The sequence below is a fragment of the Setaria viridis genome, chromosome 6 (genome assembly GCF_005286985.2).
Source record: "Setaria viridis chromosome 6, Setaria_viridis_v4.0, whole genome shotgun sequence".
NCBI classification, from domain to species: domain Eukaryota; kingdom Viridiplantae; phylum Streptophyta; class Magnoliopsida; order Poales; family Poaceae; genus Setaria; species Setaria viridis.
The window spans coordinates 25,432,744-25,450,353 of NC_048268.2; the positions used below are offsets into that span (position 1 = coordinate 25,432,744).

At 45.2% G+C, this 17,610-nt stretch overlaps 2 protein-coding genes across 3 annotated transcripts; both read right to left on the reverse strand.

Moving 5' to 3' along the window:
* Nucleotides 1-11,385: 11,385 nt before the first annotated feature.
* LOC117862091 (BTB/POZ and MATH domain-containing protein 1) lies at nt 11,386-12,438 on the reverse strand. The gene has a single exon (XM_034745601.2). It carries the CDS (start codon nt 12,436-12,438, stop codon nt 11,386-11,388), a length of 1,053 nt encoding a protein of 350 aa, XP_034601492.1.
* A 548-nt stretch (nt 12,439-12,986) lies between these two features.
* LOC117862092 (uncharacterized) lies at nt 12,987-16,407 on the reverse strand. Of its 2 annotated transcripts, none has more exons than XM_034745604.2 (7): nt 16,257-16,407; nt 15,916-16,058; nt 14,946-15,028; nt 14,469-14,555; nt 14,187-14,335; nt 13,653-13,784; nt 12,987-13,358 (listed from the first exon to the last, which is right to left on the reverse strand). In XM_034745604.2, exons 2-7 carry the CDS (start codon nt 16,043-16,045, stop codon nt 13,169-13,171), a joined length of 771 nt encoding a protein of 256 aa, XP_034601495.1. In that variant the 5' UTR covers nt 16,046-16,058; nt 16,257-16,407; the 3' UTR covers nt 12,987-13,168. The 2 variants fall into 2 exon arrangements, with proteins under 2 accessions (XP_034601495.1, XP_034601494.1); XM_034745603.2 differs by having other exon boundaries at nt 15,916-16,102.
* Between the last annotated feature and the right edge of the window lie 1,203 nt (nt 16,408-17,610).

Genomic DNA, 17,610 nt, shown 5'->3' on the forward strand with positions numbered 1-17,610 from the left:
CCTAGGCGGGTTGCCGGTATAAAACACTGACAAGTAGTGATAGTTTTATTGATTTATGGTTACTTTTAATCTTGTAACCGGTTTTATGCAAGATGGGTGGCTGTTGTGTGATTTCAATGAGTATATCTACGGCCCAAAGGTGATGTGGCCAACGGAGGAGCAAGTACGGGAGTTCGAGAGTGGAACGGCACCATTGCCATGTGTGTCCTCTCCTAGTTGTAGATGCAAGTATGGTATATTGGCAACAAAAGGTGTGGTGCCTTCTCAGCTTGGATATGGTTTGTTCTGTGGCAATGCACATGGCGACTACTGGGTGAGTAACTACTCATGTCTTTTGTGTTTTTGAGGTTGGATCTTGTTTCAAATTTGTAAGAATATGAAAATCTTGTTGCAGGAGGGAAAAGCATGTGATTGGGAAGATTTTTCTAGTCGTTGTGATTTATTATTAAAGTTGGATAATACATTGGACCCATGGAAGTCAAGAAAAAAATAGGAACTGATAGAAAAGATTAGGAAGGAGTATGATGTGCCTATACCGGATGGCGACTTGCTTTCGAGAAAAATATACCAAGATATGATTCAGGAGACTGGAGTGGATCCTGAAGGACTTTATGCGAGGGAAACTATTATTAAGTATTGGAGGCAGAATAGAACCAAGTATCCACGACCTCTAACTGAAAATGAGAAGAGAGAAAATAGGAGGAAGTTGCAGGAGGAGAGGGAGTTGGAGAAACAAAGGTTGAGGGAGGAGAGATATCGCTTAGGTTTTCTGGTTGATCCGAATGCGAATATCCTAAGGGTTCATGGGAAGAATATTTGTAGCAGGTTAGGGCAAGGACGAGAAGGATTGAAATGGAAGAGTTAGAAGAAAAAGCGAAAGAGGCACAAATGGAGGTGATGAAGGCACTTGTTGCCGATTTACCTGTTGATAAGGTTAATGTGCATGAGAAAGAGAAGGGAGTTGTTATTGCTGGGCATGATGGTGATGATGATGAGTTACTCTGTGAAGGTGACTCCGACTAGATAAATGTGTTGATTGAGTTGGATCATGTTTCTCTTTAGTTGTCAGAACTATGTTCATTATGAGACAACTATGTTTATTGTGAGAACTACAATTATTTGTGAAAAACTATGTTCATTTGTGAGAGAACTATGTTTATTGTGAGAATTATGATTATTTGTTGACAAAACATGTAATATATTATTTGCAATGAGTGTGCATGCGTGGTCGCAGTCAATGTTTGCATTTTGATAGTATGTTACTTGAATATACTATTACAAGGGCTATTTCATTACATACCACGAGGCATTCCTTATTTTCTTCCTTAATCAACGACCAAATTTGAAAATTTATAATTTAGACATAAGAAACTGATTTGTATAAATTGAAGTGAGGTATTTTTTGTTCACTAACATCTCCTATAAACCCTTTGCCTAACAGCTTGTGAGGAGGTATTTACTCTTAGGTTAGTCTCCTATATACCCTCTTCCTATGCCTAATAGCTTGTGAGGTTAGTCTCCTATAAACTCTCCTATAAACCCCGCCTACCAGCTTGTGGATGCAGATGCTGCGCCAGATAGGGTGGCGCGGCAGGGCTATGCTGCCGCGCCAATTGCATATAACTTTCAGTAGGTTTTCGGCAGGCGGGGGGGGGGGGGGGGGGGTCTGCCGTGCCAGGTCGGCTGGAGCGGCAGAAGTTAGCTACCACATTAGGTCGGCTGGCACAGCAGAAGTTAGCTACCGCGCCAACTGCATAGAACTTTCAGTAGGTTTTCAGCGGGTGGGGGGTCTGCCACGCCAGGCCAGCTAGCACAGCAGAAGTTAGCTGCCGTGCCAACTGCATATAACTTCCAGTAGGTTTTCGGCGGGTGAAGGGGGTTGCTGCGCTAGGCCGACTGGCGCGGCAGTCTTTGTCACGCTAGCTAGCCTGGCGCGGTAGGAGTTAGCTGCCGCGCCAACTACATATAACTTTCAGTAGGTTTTCGACGGGTGGAAGGGGGTTGCCGCGCCAAGTGCAATCCACTTTCAGTAGGTTTGTAGGGGAGGGGGCTGCCGCACCACTCCAACTAATGAAACTAAAATAAACTTTTTGTTGTGTTTTTTCTGACGTGGATGTAGATGATGTAATTGTTTGCTTCATGAAATTGTTCCCTCTCTCCCCTAGGTTGCGTGAGCCGACCAGTACCAACATTTACGAAAAAGGCCACGAAGCACAAGTATGTCACCAAGCAAACATAAACCATTATACGGACAGAAATGAAACTAAAATCCAGCTTAGTCTTTTACCCATGTGACAGTTCCAATAGTCTGAAACACACAGATAGCATGAATTGCAACATAGTCCTGCAGTATTGTACACCTAGTGCAACACACTTGAGACATGCAAATTTCATTATCGTGGTCGCTGCTGAACCGGAGGGCTTAAAGGATCTCTTGGGCGACGCTCCCTCCTTGGATGCGTGGGCAGCACATTGGCATTGCCAATGTCGGTGTGGTCCCGGGAACAACGCCGGCGGGGCATCCAGGTACGAGGTGCAAGTTCCTACGAAAAAATTGAGCAGAAAGCATGAATGTGTATGACACTTTGGGAATTGGACTTAACAATCCAGAATAGAATTTGGGGAAACTAGTGAATGTACCTGGCTAGACTCTCCCCGCGTCTGAGTCACAGGTGGAGCATCGATCATGCCGGACATCTCCAGTTCCTCACCATATGTAGGGTCGCCATCCTCCGACTGGTTACCTTCAGACTCCTCGCTTGCCTGAGATGACGCGGGTGCCTTGCCTCGTGACCTCCTGCTAGGACCTGCAGCAGTGGATGGTGATGCAGTCCTTGGGGAAGTCACCAATGGAGTCTGCCGTGATCCTGAAGAAGTACCCTGGCCATTGCCCCCGTGATGCACATCTGTGGACGACATGCAGTTCATCCTCATGGCCATTCGCCTGCACCTTTTCCGAACCCTCTGCAACATGTAAGCAGCATACATTCACCACTATGATATTGAGAGGGTTACGAAGGTAGTACGGGCATCAGTGCAAACTAGGTTGTGCTTGTACCTCTACGAACTGACGAAGCACACCATCACCGGATCTGACCGTGCGCTCCATGACCACGTCTGCCTTGTTTGCAAGCCTTGCAAGCTGCTGTCCCTGTACACATAGTTTTGATCCCATGATTTATCAATGTTACGATACTATGATTACATTCCTTCGGTATGGATTTGGAAAAACTGAAATCTTACCATGTAGTCATGGAGAGGTGCACGCTCAGGCTGTGTCCCATAGCATGTCACCGTGTTGTACACAACAGCTATGTCATTAGACAAGTTAGACGGTGCATCCTCAATGGGCACATTACTCCAAGATGGCTTCACTTTAGTTCTCATGGAAGCATAGTACCATCGTATGTACTCATTGTTTGGTCCTGCTCGCTAGTACGGCCCACCTTCTGGATTGTATCTTTACATGTTCTCCCACTGGATGAGGTACTGGGCATGCTTCAACCTCCAACCATTCTCCTTGTACCTCTTCCTGAGGTCGATCCTACATCACAAATTAGTGAATTTATTAGTATAACATGTTACATACGTGTATCGAAGAACCTCCAGTGGGTAACGATTCCTGCATACCTGTGCAGTTGCTGCGAAGTTGATAATTCCAAAGGAGGGCACGGTTGCATCCTCCCAAACTGCCGCATCACCCTATGCAGCATGTGGAACTCTACGACATAGTACAAGATCATTGGAGTCATGCACCTCCACAACTCTATCTCTGTAGCACATTGGTGAGAATACGATCTGGCTCAGCTGCTCACGGTCGTACGGTTTCCATTCAACCTTCAAAAATTGGTACACAATAGTTATTTCAGAGGTCATTATATTGAATATAACTTAAAAAACTGTGGTGAACAAATTAACTAGTGCTGCGTGACAACATCCAACTCGTTTGTGTAGGCCCTGTAGCGCCTATCCGGATTGCCATGAACGGGCTACACATGCTTCCACACATAATAGAATGTGGGATGAGCATCATTTTGATGCCATTGCTGGAATTTCAAGTAAATCCAATTGTTAGCATGGTAAAGAAGTTTTGAGAACTGCAAAGTGGAAAAGGGAAGTTGCCGTTGTGACTTACATCGACACGAAGACGGCAAGGTCGACCCACGGGCATTCGCTCCCAAATCCAGATCTGCAGCATATAGGTGCACCCTCCAACATTTGAATCCCTCGCAGTGCGTCTGCAAGCCTCACATAGCTGCATGTACAGCCAGGCGAGAACAGTTGAGCCCCAACTGTACAGGGCTATGTTGTCCCAATCCTGACCCAAAATTGGGATAACCATCCAAGACACCGTGTTCCCGGCTGCATCAGGAAGGAGGAATGTGCTGACAAAGTGCCATAGCCAAACACGAGCGTATCTTTGCACAACCTCATCATTTGCTCCCTGAGGGCAAACGTTGAAGTGCTCCCTCAACCATGCGGAGCTCACACTGAAGGTCTTCTTGGAGTTGTCTCCGTCCTTTGGCTCTGGCAGCCTAATCCCAATGTACATTGCTACCATGTCACGCCAATTCTCATTGTGTATGATTCCCATCACTGGATGGCCCTCCAGTGGAAGATCGAGTATCATGGCGATGTCCTGCATCATGATGGTCATCTCTCCAAACGGGAGGTGGAAGGTGTGAGTCTCCGGATGCCACCTATCAACCATAGCGGTCAACAATGGTCTGTCCATTGGAGGAACACCCGCAACAACCTAAACCGCAACTCAGCAGGTACTGCGCGTAGCGCTCATCCCACCTAAATGGTGAGTGCACTCTCGCCCTTAGTGGCTTCAAATCCTGCAAAACAACCAAATTATTGGATATAAGATTATTACTTACCAACAAGGAAATAGACATAGATGGAAAAGGTGGTTTCGAAAAAAAATGAAAATTGAATGCAATTGAGATGAAAACTAGAATCCAAACTACATAAGCTGATCAACAATAGGAATAAAGGGCTGCTAAAGTGCTAAGTAACACAAATATGATGTAAATGGCATTTTCAGTATGAAATTATGCTGATTGTACACAAGAAACTAGAATGGTGTCTTTCATCACCATTTTCAAGTTCAAACTTAATGTCAGCTGAGAATTACACATAGTAATATTAAGGGACAGACTTAGCATCAATTTATAAAAATTTTATAACAACTAGTCATATTTTCAACATGCAAGTCAAAACGCATGTTAAGCACTATTGCGACAAATTAGCAAGCATTGATGAGAATAGTTCATACGAAAATCTTGCAATTCTCATCCTAAGGTACACATTCATCAGCATAAATTTTCACATTGGGGCATATTGAAATTGTACGGACTAGTAATGTGCATGCTTACATTGCCAATATGTTTTCTACTTTTCTTACAGATATTCAAGGAAACACAACAGGAGCCTCTGGGGACAACTTATTTATCAACCAACTAGTGGTTACTCCCGAACTTAAATTTTAACAGGTATAGTGTATTTTGTACTCAGATATCTCGTTCAAACTATTCTGAGGCTCCTTTCACAAGTAATGGTCATTTGAATAAAATTAATTGACCATTGATTTGTCACGTCCAAATAATGTTTAATCGAAAAGAATATATTATCTTTTGTCATAAATGCAGAACTGATGTAGTACCTCGTACAGGTCGGCGAGGTGGTAGGCGCGGTGCTGCAAGTCGTACATGGCCTCAAGAAGTGGGTACGCTGGGGCCACCATCCTAAAAAACAGCAAACAACATTCGTTAGTAAAAAGGTTCATTGTATGATAAGTACAGTGACAATGAAAATCTACTATCAATAAATGATATAATGATAACCATGCAAAATACGAGCAATGCGCCTACCCACATGTTGGAAGAACGCGGCCTATTACTGTTCGCCCTAGATTTTGTGGCCTTAGAATTTCTATTGCGGCATGTGCAATTCTTAATTATCTTGTGGCACTTCGAGCAACGATTTTCCAACTTGTCCACATCAAAATCACCAGTGCCATAATCTGCAGAAAGCCTCCCTTGCAACACATCCATGTCACCTCTCAAACGCTTCTTCTGCCTCCTTCCTACTTTATTTCTCATCAAATTGTGGTTGGGCACGTACCCTACCCCTTCATATGTCGGCCATTGTGATGGATCAAGGTAAGGTTGAAAGCTAGATTCCCATATTCTGACGGTGTGCTCCCTAAAGTACAACGGTGACATGTACAAGGGACTTTCATAGTTAAGACTTCTTGCCTTGCAAGCTATAATGAAGTGTGAACATGGAAGGTGCAACAATTGAGGAATGTTGCAGGTGCACGAAACTTCGTTCAGATCCACTCTATAGTGTCGGCCTCCATGGCTCTCACCCCCAACGTTAGTAGTAGCGCAACTTCTTATAGAATACACCATCCTTTTTGGCCCGTACGGTTCTGCTAAGTGGTGCACGGATCTAAGCTCAGCCTGTGATAAAAATTTATCTTCCCAATCCTATGGCCTTCATCCAACATTGCACATGCCTTTTTCCATCGGTCCACAAAGTAGGTGTTGCATTTTTCAAATGAGTATTCAATAATTCCAGAGACGGGCCTACTTCGGATGCCTTTGAAAACAACATTTAGTGATTTCAAGTAGTTCGTGGTCATAATACCCTAACGCATCCCTCCCTCATCGAAAGCCTGCGTCCATTTATCCTTATCCTCCATTTCACCCTTCAACCATTCTTTTGCGTCATCGTTCAAGTCCTTGACTAGATCTTCTAACTTCTCACTAAATTCTATCTCCGTATGTACCTTGCATAAAGTCTTCAATTTTCCAATCACGCGGTCATTCTTCTGCCGACGCGACATGTTGGCAACAAAGTGCCTCATGCACCACCTATGCACAAGCGGTGGAAAACCATCCATGTGGTCGTTCGCACAATTTAGGAGCCCATGGTGCCTATCCTATTGTTGACGCTGGATTTTGACACGTGTTTAGATCGGCGTCAAAGAAAAAGAAGGCGGCTGATGCGGCAGGAGAGGAGCTACAGTTGGGAATCGGTCGATTGGGGTCACAGTGTTTCGACCGATTGGTTGAAGAAGTTAATGAAGGCTGGCCGATTGGGAGCCAGAACGGCTTGGCCGATTTGGGCTAAAAGTGGGCCAGGGTGACGATTAGCCAGGAGATGAAGATTGGCCTGAAAGAGGATAATAACCAACTCCGATGCGGGTTGCGTCCGATTGTAAATATTTGTTATCTTTAAATTAGAGATAGATCCTAGTCGGGTAGGAAATTAGTTGTCACAGGGTATAAATAGCTGCCTCGTGAGGATTGTAAACAACAACACATTAATCAATACAACGAATCTACTTTTTCCTCGTACTTTAGTTTCAAGTTGGCAATTTCGCTAAAACCTTTTCTTTTCACAAGTTCGTACGAGTTGGCAGGGCTGCATCGACACGATCTCCAGTCAATTTGTAAGTTCCGCTTATCGAGTAATATCTAAGCTTTAACTTCGGGCGCATCGTTGTTGTTTCGTTTAGATTTATTCACAAGTTATCGATATTAACTAGAATTATAGGTTTCATCTATTGTTTTAGTTTTATCACTAGTTATCCAAGTTGAGATATGAACTGTCAGCTTTTCGTTATTATTTTTATTTATCACATAGCCGATTAGATCTGTTTCAAGTGTTGCTTTGTAGCGTTGTTTAGATTGCTCTAGTAATTTCTTTACAATTGCTACATGGTCATCGGCTGCCCTATAGCTGGTCACTTACACAGTAAATCGGCCGATTCGCTGATACACTTTTCAAGACAGATCAGAACTTTAGCTGATCGAAACCCCTGGAAATTTAATACTTTTCTTTCCTTGTCAATCAACAGGTCAGATTGACTGGCACGCCGCGCAAAACGTACCAGGGCAATAACCCGAACAGGAGTTAAGCAGATTCTCCCGGGTCGTGTGTTCGACGTCGAGAGTCATCCGCCGATTTTTAGCGTCAACACCTATATCATACACACTTGCCATGAAGGTCCAAGTACATGTCACCGAACCAGTTTCATAAACCATGAGCAACTCTCATTGTTCTCACTCTCGGCGAAGGCAAAAGCAAGAGGCACATGCTGCTGTTCTGGATCTACACCAACTGCTATTAGTAGTGTACCCTTATACTTTTCAGTCAAGAATGTACCGTCCACAAGTATCACAAGATGACAGTGTTGAAATGCCTCACTACATTGAGGGAAGCACCAAAATACCCTTTGGAGCACGTGCTTCAAAACTCCATTGTCAGGATGCATAATGCCACATGAGTCAATGAACCATTTAACCCTGGGATTGTAGTAGACCATAGCTGTGAGTACCCTAGGAACCATGCCATACGACACCTTCCAATCCCCCCAAAGTAGGGCAACGGTGTGTTGCTTCACCCGCCAAGCCTTTGAATACTTGACATGGTATCCACTAAAGGCGAAGATGGACTCCACGAGGGATGGCATCAATGTCTCACTGTCTTTACAGATAATGCCTAGGATATGCCGCCCAAGGTACTTTGCTGTGCACTGGACGTGCACTCGCTTCGGCTGTGAAGGACGACAAGTATGCGGTTGCACAACATTTGAATCTTCCATTGTCTGGTGCTTGATATTAGCTGAGACCATACACGCCAATGGCATCCTTGCTTGCACATTACATTGTACCTTAAGTTCTTGTTGGAGTGAACTACGCTAAAAGGTCTATGTAACCTCACTGCGTAGTCAGTCAAGAAAAACTTCAACTCCTCAAGACTTTTGAACTTCATTCCCTTCTTAATTACTGGACTCTCACTAAAGGGTATCCCTTCGGAATTCACCATACTAGATTAGCTTTGTGGACCATACTGATGTCCTTATCATTGGGAACGGATGGCAATTCGGCATCACGTTCTTTCAACAACCGCAACTCATTCTGGGTGTAAGAAAAATATTCGTCCATACGGCCAATTCCTTCTACATCATGCACGGTTGCGGTGTCGAACTGCGGTCCATCCTCTTCATATCCTAACTCCTCATCCTCATTTTCATGCCCACCACTCTGAGATGGTGACTCCTCCTCTGCCTCGACACCTACTACCCCATCTTCCTCGAATTCACTATCTTCGGAACCCATAGACACATCATCATCATCTATATTTGTTTCATCCCTCTCAAAAGTATCATTGGGAAAATCATCATTGGCAATGGCCAAGTCAAAAGCAGATTTTGTTTCACCTAACACGTGTTGCAAAATTTCTGACTCCTGGGTACCATTACGATTCACTACCGCCACTTCGTCCCTCAAGACAACATTTGGGCCAGGCATACGAACAATTTCAACTATAACCTCCAAGCATGCAACATTTGCTTCATGAACTACATCCTTATAGTTCTTCCAATTTGAATTGGATGCCAAGTTCATGAGAACATAATGAGCTCTAACTTTCCCATAATCAAAACGACCTCTCAAAGTCATCCCATCCACTTTACATCCATACTTTCTCATTGCATGGTCAACTAAATCAGTAAAACTTGAAGGACCCTCAAAGAATTCAACTGACTCATTCATATTCTCTAACTTCCCATTTTGTTTCACAATACCACCATCAAAAAATCGAACTAAACGATCCATCTACAAAATACAAATATTTCACCATGTCATGTACACTACACATTGCACATATTCGACATATCAATTGGACACATTCCACATATTGGACATATTGCAAACAAAAAATACACATGTCATGTACACTACACAATTGGATGAATATATTTATAAATCGAAGCATTCAACAAGTTCTACACATCAATATCGCGGGCAGAGACTCTATTGTGTTTGAACTACACATCATCTAACACATAACAACATTGCATTTCATTCAAAATTGAAATCATCAACCTAACCCTAGGTCACCTAAACATCCTCCGATCTACCAAATGCAATGGTAAAACACGGGAAAAAGTAGAGGGATACCTTCCACACAATGCAGGGATCAATTTCCACAACTTTCCCCAAGCCAAATCGCCAGAGATTTGGGGTGGGGTGGCGGCCGGCGGCGTGGAGGAGCTCGGGCGCAGGTGTTCTGGAGGAGGAGGAAGACAGGAGGGAGGGAGGAAGGAGCCGACGTGCGTGTGTAGGAGGGGCGCTACCGCGCCAGGCGGGTTGGCGCAGCAAGCGCCTGCCCACGTCAGTGCCTACCTAGCCCACCGCCGCGCCATGCCAGCGTGGCAGGGATCCGTTGCACCAGTGCATGTGGCGCAGCAGAAGTCTGCCACGCCAGGCGGTCTGGCGCGGGCAAAAGGGTTACCCGCCGCAAATAATCTTCCGCTGAGGTTATTTTTATAAGTATATTTAAAAATAGGTTAAAAATAAAAAAAATTCTAATCTCACCATCTGAAAAGCTAGCTTGAGAAGTCAGTTTTCAAAAAGCTAATTTTTAGATGCAAAAGTCAAAATCAGCTTTTAAAAAAGCTGGAGCTCAAACAAACATAGCCTTAGTTATAATAACCTTATGCCTTATGCTGCAATCAGAAGAAATTGGAACACATTGATTCCGCTCGTTCCTATCCTTCGCTTCAGGGCCTGTCCCTCGGTGTGGTCAGTACTCCATACTGTCGAGCAGCAAAGCTTACACTTGTTCACTTATTATGACGGTTCACCAGGGCCTCTTTCCTCCTCCCTTTTCTGCTCACTCGTAGGGGTCCAGACCCCACAAGAGGGAGGGAGTCGACTAAACATCTCAGCCATTGGCGGAAATTTCGCCCGCATCCGATCCCCAATTCTTGTTCACCCCGGATGATCGTGTTGGGTAAATTGTGACCTCGTATGATCGTATCGGGTGAGCAACAGCCGCTTCGTCACAGTACTGACTTATGCGCTAACAGGTCACACTTTGGCCAAGTATCCTACAAAGAGACTCCCGAGAGCCAAAAGTATTAAAGGAATGGCCATAGGAATGGGCGCATCATGACATCGTAATCTGTGTCGCCCAAATGAATTAGTTGGCACTAGAAATGTTAGAAATAGTAAACGAAAGGAGTAATAAGAAGTGAAAAGGACAGAGACACTTCCCAACCAGAAAGCAAAGTTCCCAATTACAGAAGATTGCCTTGCACTCTCCCAAGTCCCAACACAGTAACACTAAAATAAAACACAAAAACTTTCCTGTATTACATTTACTCCAGAACGAGGATTCAAAATTAAAACACAAAATCGTCAGAACCCGTTACACTGTTCAAAAGGCTCTCGAGCCGTTATCAATTGTGTCTCCTCTAAGGAGCTGCTACGCCTTCACTAACAAACTAAGACAGACTACTCGTCGTCCTCGCAAATTCTACTCCTAATCTTGCATTGCCGCTATACCCTCCTTCCTCCCAACTCAAGCATTCTTTGCCTCGAACCTTCTTCTGAGGTCATCGAGGACCGATGGCGAGTTCTGGATGAGCCAGCCGAAATCCTCCGTGGAGAAGGCGTTCTTGAAGTTGTCCCCGACGGTGAGGAAGTCGATGCACAGGCTCTTCAGCTCCGGGCACCTGTACGTGTCGGCGTACCACAGCGTCTTGGAGACGGTCTCCACGGACAGGCCGTCCCAGAGCCTCCTCGCGCACAGGAGCTTGAGCCTGTCGAGCTTGTACCAGTCGGAGGCGGCGAGGATGTCCCGGACGAGCTCAATGGTCACTGGGCACCCGCACTCGTTGCCCCTCGGGAGCCTGTCGCAGTACACGTAGAGGAGCACGGCGCAGAACGTGGAGGCACCGAACTCGTGCCGGGGGCGGGCCACCGGCACGGCGGCGCCGGCGCCGTCGGTGGTCGGCGGCTCCACCTCGGCGCCGTCAAGCTCTGCCGTGAGGACGGCAGACCGGGCGGCGAGGACCTTGCGGACGACGTCGAACGTCCGGCCGCCGACGGCGAACGCCGCGTCCGGGTCGCCGAACTTCCGCCGGGCCTCGAGGAGGCCGGCGGCGTCGGCGGCGTAGGTGGACGGCGGGGCCGGGATCGGGTTGTGGCGCAGCACGGCGAGGCCGCACACGACGGTGGCGTGGCCACCGACGGCGCAGTGCTGCTGGAGGTCCGTGGCGCTGACAACCCGCGGCCACGGGAACCGATGGGAGCCCTCCGGCGGGTACTCGAACACGCTGCTCGCGTGGTAGTTCTTGCACGGCGGCGCGACAACGACGCCGGCGGCTGTGGCCTCGGCGTCGGCCCTGCACAGCACGATGGCCTCGAAGAGCACCTTGGCGTTGCGCGCGTTGGTGTGGTTGACGAGGTGGATTGAGAGGTGGCCGCCGGCCTCCCCCGGCGCGCCGCGGGGGTAGCAATGCACCATCCACACGTGGTCGTCGAAGGCTATCTCCTTGGAGACCGCGGCGGCCCCAGCGGCGACGGGGAGGGCAATGCTGATCTCGACGAACTTGCCCACCGAGTCCTGCATGATGATCGACTTGCTGAGCTGAAGATGATGTTCAACGAGAAGCTCGCAGCTGCAATGCTGTCTTGTTCGTTCAGACAAGAACACGATGTTGTCGGCTGGGACGGACAAAGAGCGGCAACATTTATTATCCGGACGATTTGATCGTAACGGTATAAAGCTCAAAGACAACTTAAACTAGTACTTCAGCTATTCCATGTTTAGCTCTCCCATCATTGCAAAAAGTAGTGACATCGGTCGCAACAACGATGCGTAGTCCGGTCCGTTTCATCTCCGAGTGGCCGTGCGCCGGCCGACGGGCAGGACACCGGACCCGATAGGATGCCAACCTCCGGAGTCCGGACTGCCCAACACGGCTATCTATACATGGAATAGCTGAAATTGTTGGGTCCGTATTAAGCTGCTGAAATTGTTGGATCCAGATTAAGCTTGGATGGCAAGGACTCCAGAAGGTTCCGGTAGCCGACTTTTGTAGCCAAGTTTGCACAACAGAAATTCCAACAATAAGGGAATACCAAAGTTGGAGCAGAAGAAAACCATATGACCAGGGATAGTTCTTAACAAGCTGCATATTTTTCATATCCAATGACTGTCAGAAGTTAGCAGTGCAATGCCTCTCTAAAAAAGGGTCAGCGAAAACCTGGTTTGGTATATGCAGGAATAGCACATTGACACAATGGACGCCTTGCCTCTTGCCCTCTACCTATGAGCCACTCGCAGCTCCGATAAGGGTCTACGCCTTCACATATTCACGGATGAATTGCTCGACAGCCGAAACGTTACCGGTCGAACCGGCACCTTCTGCAACCGTCACCTTGTTCTGGCACTGGCTGAAGTTGAATGCCTCTCCAGGGACCCCAAGCTGGACTTCATCGGTGATGTCAGCTGATGATATGGCATTCCTTGATTCACGGAGCTTGTTTCTACAACATGGTATAAACCGCAGGTCATTAGAAACCTTGTGTATCTGATATTTCTCATCAGTTAGTCCATGGCACATGGTTCTCGCACATTCCCTTATAGGTGGGTCAGAGAAGGGGAAAACTATACCCCCATCCCAAGACCCCAACCCAAATAAACTATAATTATTTTTGCAGCATAATACCACATAAAAGCTATCGGATGCATTCCAGATGAAGCATATAATCACAGCATTTTTTGCCATCCCAAGTTGAGCATTCTAATAATGTAAGATAATTGGTGGGAGCAGTCCTTACATTTCTTTTTCCAACTGCTTCTTGATGAATTCCTTTGAGTGGGCTGTAACTTTATCTGTCTTGTTGCAGAATATAAGCAGAGGAACCTTTTTCTTCACTACAATTGCCTTTGTCAGAATGTCATACAGGTACCTGTGACAAGATGATAGTATTGTGACACAATCTTACAATATTATTAAAAAATGATCAAACAAAGTAATTCTGCAATGTTGGGATATGAAGGATCCTAGTCACTACATTAAGTAATTGGTCGAATAGAGTAATCCCTAAAATGTGAAGGTCCTAATCACAATGCTAATTCCAATTCTGAATGGGAAGGTAAAAGTAGATGAAATAGACATCAAAGATATTCCCTCCGTTCCAAATTGTAGGTCGTTTTGGCTTTTCTAGGTGCATAGATATTATTATGCATCTAGATATAGTGTATGTCTAGATGCATAATAATATCGATGAACCTAGAAAAGCCAAAACGACCCACAATTTGGAACGGAGGGAATATTTGCTAAGAAGTAAAACAGAAGGTACGAAAAATACTCTGCAGCAGCTTGCATGCTAGACAAGAAATCTTGAGCATCAACAACGAAAACAACCCCAGCAGCTTTAGGTAGGACTTCATCAAGCTTGGGTTTGAGCCTTGCATGACCAGGAACATCAACAATATGCACAGGTTTTACTTTGCCTTTCTGCAGAAAAGGGCAACATGAAGGTTTAGCGAAATTATTGTGGTTGGGAAATACGTTCCTTGATAAGAAACGAAGCTACTCATTTTATTTTTATCTCAATATGTCGAAAAAAATTAATCTAAAGTTTCCTTACCCTTTCTTGCTCCGAATGCAGCACAAACGTATCATTGTTTTCTTCCATTGAAGTCACAGTTCCTTGATGCGATGATCCATCCCGAAGCTGACAGGCAGAGACACAGAATTAGCAGAGAAACAAAAGATAGCATAAGATAACCCACCTACTTGTTATATTGGTATTGAACTATTGCTACAAATGCCAAATGATCTAATGGACGAAAGGTACAAAAAATCCGGATTTTTTACAGCCAATGTAGTATTTCTAGAATCAGATATGAGCACGGTAAGTCAAATCAAACCCACTTCCCTTTATAGAAAAACAAAATAAAACCAAATAAGAGATCAGAACTGATGTTCAACTAGAATGCTCATTTCACACCCTAAATATAATCCACAAAATGAGGTTCATACAATATTATTTTGCCAACAGGATACTACAACCTTCTTCCCTTGTAAAACCTTATACCTTACAGACAAGAGGAAAGGCTGTTACCTGGTAGAAAAGAGTAGTTTTGCCACCTCCATTAAGCCCGGATAGCACTATAGTGTTTGGTTTTGATGATTTTAGACAAGATGCTGCATAAAAAGAAAGGCAGACAAAGCAATTGCTTATCATTTATATCACTCTAATGTAATTAATTGTACGTTAAAGCAGAGATATAACAAGCAACACAGAGGAAATAGATATTATGTTTAGCAGGACATGGCACTTCATGTATATTAGATCAAAGGTATCTCTGAATTTAACACAAAAAGGAAAAGCAAGCACACTCTTCGTTTCATAACACCAAACATATCATCATCAGATATTCAGATACTTCATGTTCTAGAACTTCAAAATACTAAATCATCTGAGAGCTGTAAGAATTACCAAGAACACTAAAAAATGTTAATGAAGGCATGAGCCTAATCACTGGTTATTCAATCATAGAACTTTATAAGTAACCTGTTGGTGACTTGTGGCACAATGAGGTAATGAAACCTCAGAGTATATTCTGAATTAAGTAAAAGCCGAGAATTTTCCACTCTCTGCTTCTAAGCAGAACTGTAATTTACAAAGTAATAAATGTTCACAAACTCCACAGATAGGCTAATTTATACGACTATAAATGACATTGTTTCTCCCCTCTTTAAAAAGGCAACTGTAGCTTGCTCTCCTAGTTGCTTAATTTACAGAGTATAGCCTTTCTCTACTGTCCAGATCAGCTCCCATATGATCCAGGGCATGGAGTCAGTCACATTGTACCCATATTGAACCAGACAGCACACTAGAGTTAAATATGCAAGCCCCAGTCCAAAACAAGCTTATTCTACAGTGGTGAATCAACGACAAATAAAAAAAAACTTAATCAATAACAGATCTGACGCATTTAGGCGAGAATGCCACTCCAGGGACCCAAAGCAGTCCCCTGCCGCAAAACTAAATATACACTTAAGAAGAACTCAAAGGTTTGGTACAGCACCTGCGATAAGCACCAGGATTGTGATCGCAACCACCGCGGCCGCGACGTAGATCTGCTCCGGGGGCTGCTGACGGATCCAGCTCTCGGCTTGGCCTGCCCACGACTCCGCTTGGCGAATCCACTCATCCATGGCTCCTTGAACCCTAGAGCGCCCGAAAAATTAGGGAGAGGAAGCTGCGTGCCAAATCTGCCAGCAAGCTAGGTCTGTTAACCTCGCACACGAAGAAATCGATCCAAACGCCAGGCGCACGGATCCGCGCTCCGCGGCAGTGCAAGGAGAAGAGGGTAGCGGGGGAAGTAGGGGAGGAGGAGGGGAGGAGGAGGGCGACGCAGCCACTTACACGAGAATAATTCCGGCGGAATGATCTCCCGTGCCTCGCCGACGGCGAGGAGCGCGGCGAGTTGCGGCAGTGGCAGATTAGGAAAGGAGCACAGGAGGAGGCGAGGCGGAGCAGGATACGAGACCTGAGTGCGTGCGGCGTGTATATTCTATATTTCCTGTTTAGCCCATGTATCGATGACACAAGAACTATTTCATTAAGGGCAAAATTGTCTTTTACGTCTTCTGTTCTGGTTTTTCGAAAGGGGTGTTTGGGAGACCGCGGGTAAACTTTAGCCCCAGTCACATCGGATGTTTGGACATTAGGATAAATCGCGAGATGAATCTATTAAGCCTAATTAATCCATGATTTAACAATGTGGTGCTACAATAACCATTCGCTAATGATGGATTAATTAGGCTTCATAGATTCATCTCGCGATTTAGCCTAGGGATTCCTCTATTAGTTTTGTAATTAGCTCATGTTTAGTTCTCCTAATTAGCATCCGAACATCCGATGTGACAGTGTTAAAGTTTAGCTTGTGGTATCCAAACGAGGTCTTAGCCGGTGGTTTTTTTTGGTATTCTCTTTGTTTAGGTGGTCTTTTAGTTGTTCTCATTGTTTCCATTAATCCGTCATGTTTAGGCTTCCCAGCAGAAAAATATTTCTTGATTCGCTATATATAGGATAGTTTTCTTGTATACGAGTGTCATACGTAGTCCACCAGAAGGTTTGGATAGTCCTAAATATAGGGCTGGATACCGAGATGCATGTGGCATGAAGATCATGCACAAGACGGCATAATCTACATGGAAAGACAGGAACTAGTTAAGGATTAGGAAAGTACTCATTGTAATAAGAGTAGAACTCTTCTAGTTGTATCCGACTAGTATTCTTGTAACCAACCGACATACAACCCTGCCCCAGGCAATATAAGGCGAGTTAGGGACCCCTCCAAAGTAATTCAATCTAACCAACACATAGGACGTAGGGTATTATGCAATCTAACGGTCTGAACTCGTCTAAATTGTGTGTTTGTATTTATCTTCGAGTTCCTGATCTCGACGAGCCCCACTAACCAAAACACTACCTCGGGTACCCCCTCGTTAGGTTGCCGGATCTAAACACCGACAGCGGGCGCGCTAGGTAGGGGCTCTTAGCGAGAATCCACTGGCGAACTCGATGGAACAAGTCATCAATAAGCCAATCATCATGTTTGAAGCAGGCGCGACGTTCATCGGCTCTTAGGATTGCATCGCAGACGGCGCTGAAAATTTCCACCACCACATTGCGTCGACCTCGGAGAAGAAGCAGCCAATCATGAAGCTCCAGCGCCAAGCTTTGAGGATCTCGTGGAGAATTTCGGCGAATTTTC

Excerpts from the sequence above, each read along its gene's own strand:
- LOC117862091 (XM_034745601.2), bottom strand. The coding sequence starts at position 12,438 with ATGCAGGACTCGGTGGGCAAGTTCGTCGAGATCAGCATTGCCCTCCCC.
- LOC117862092 (XM_034745604.2), bottom strand. The coding sequence starts at position 16,045 with ATGGATGAGTGGATTCGCCAAGCGGAGTCGTGGGCAGGCCAAGCCGAG. Across the intron at positions 14,556-14,945 it reads AAACTACTCTTTTCTACCAG|CTTCGGGATGGATCATCGCA; the intron begins GTAACAGCCTTT and ends TCTGCCTGTCAG. Across the intron at positions 14,336-14,468 it reads TGCATTCGGAGCAAGAAAGG|AAAGGCAAAGTAAAACCTGT; the intron begins GTAAGGAAACTT and ends CCTTTTCTGCAG.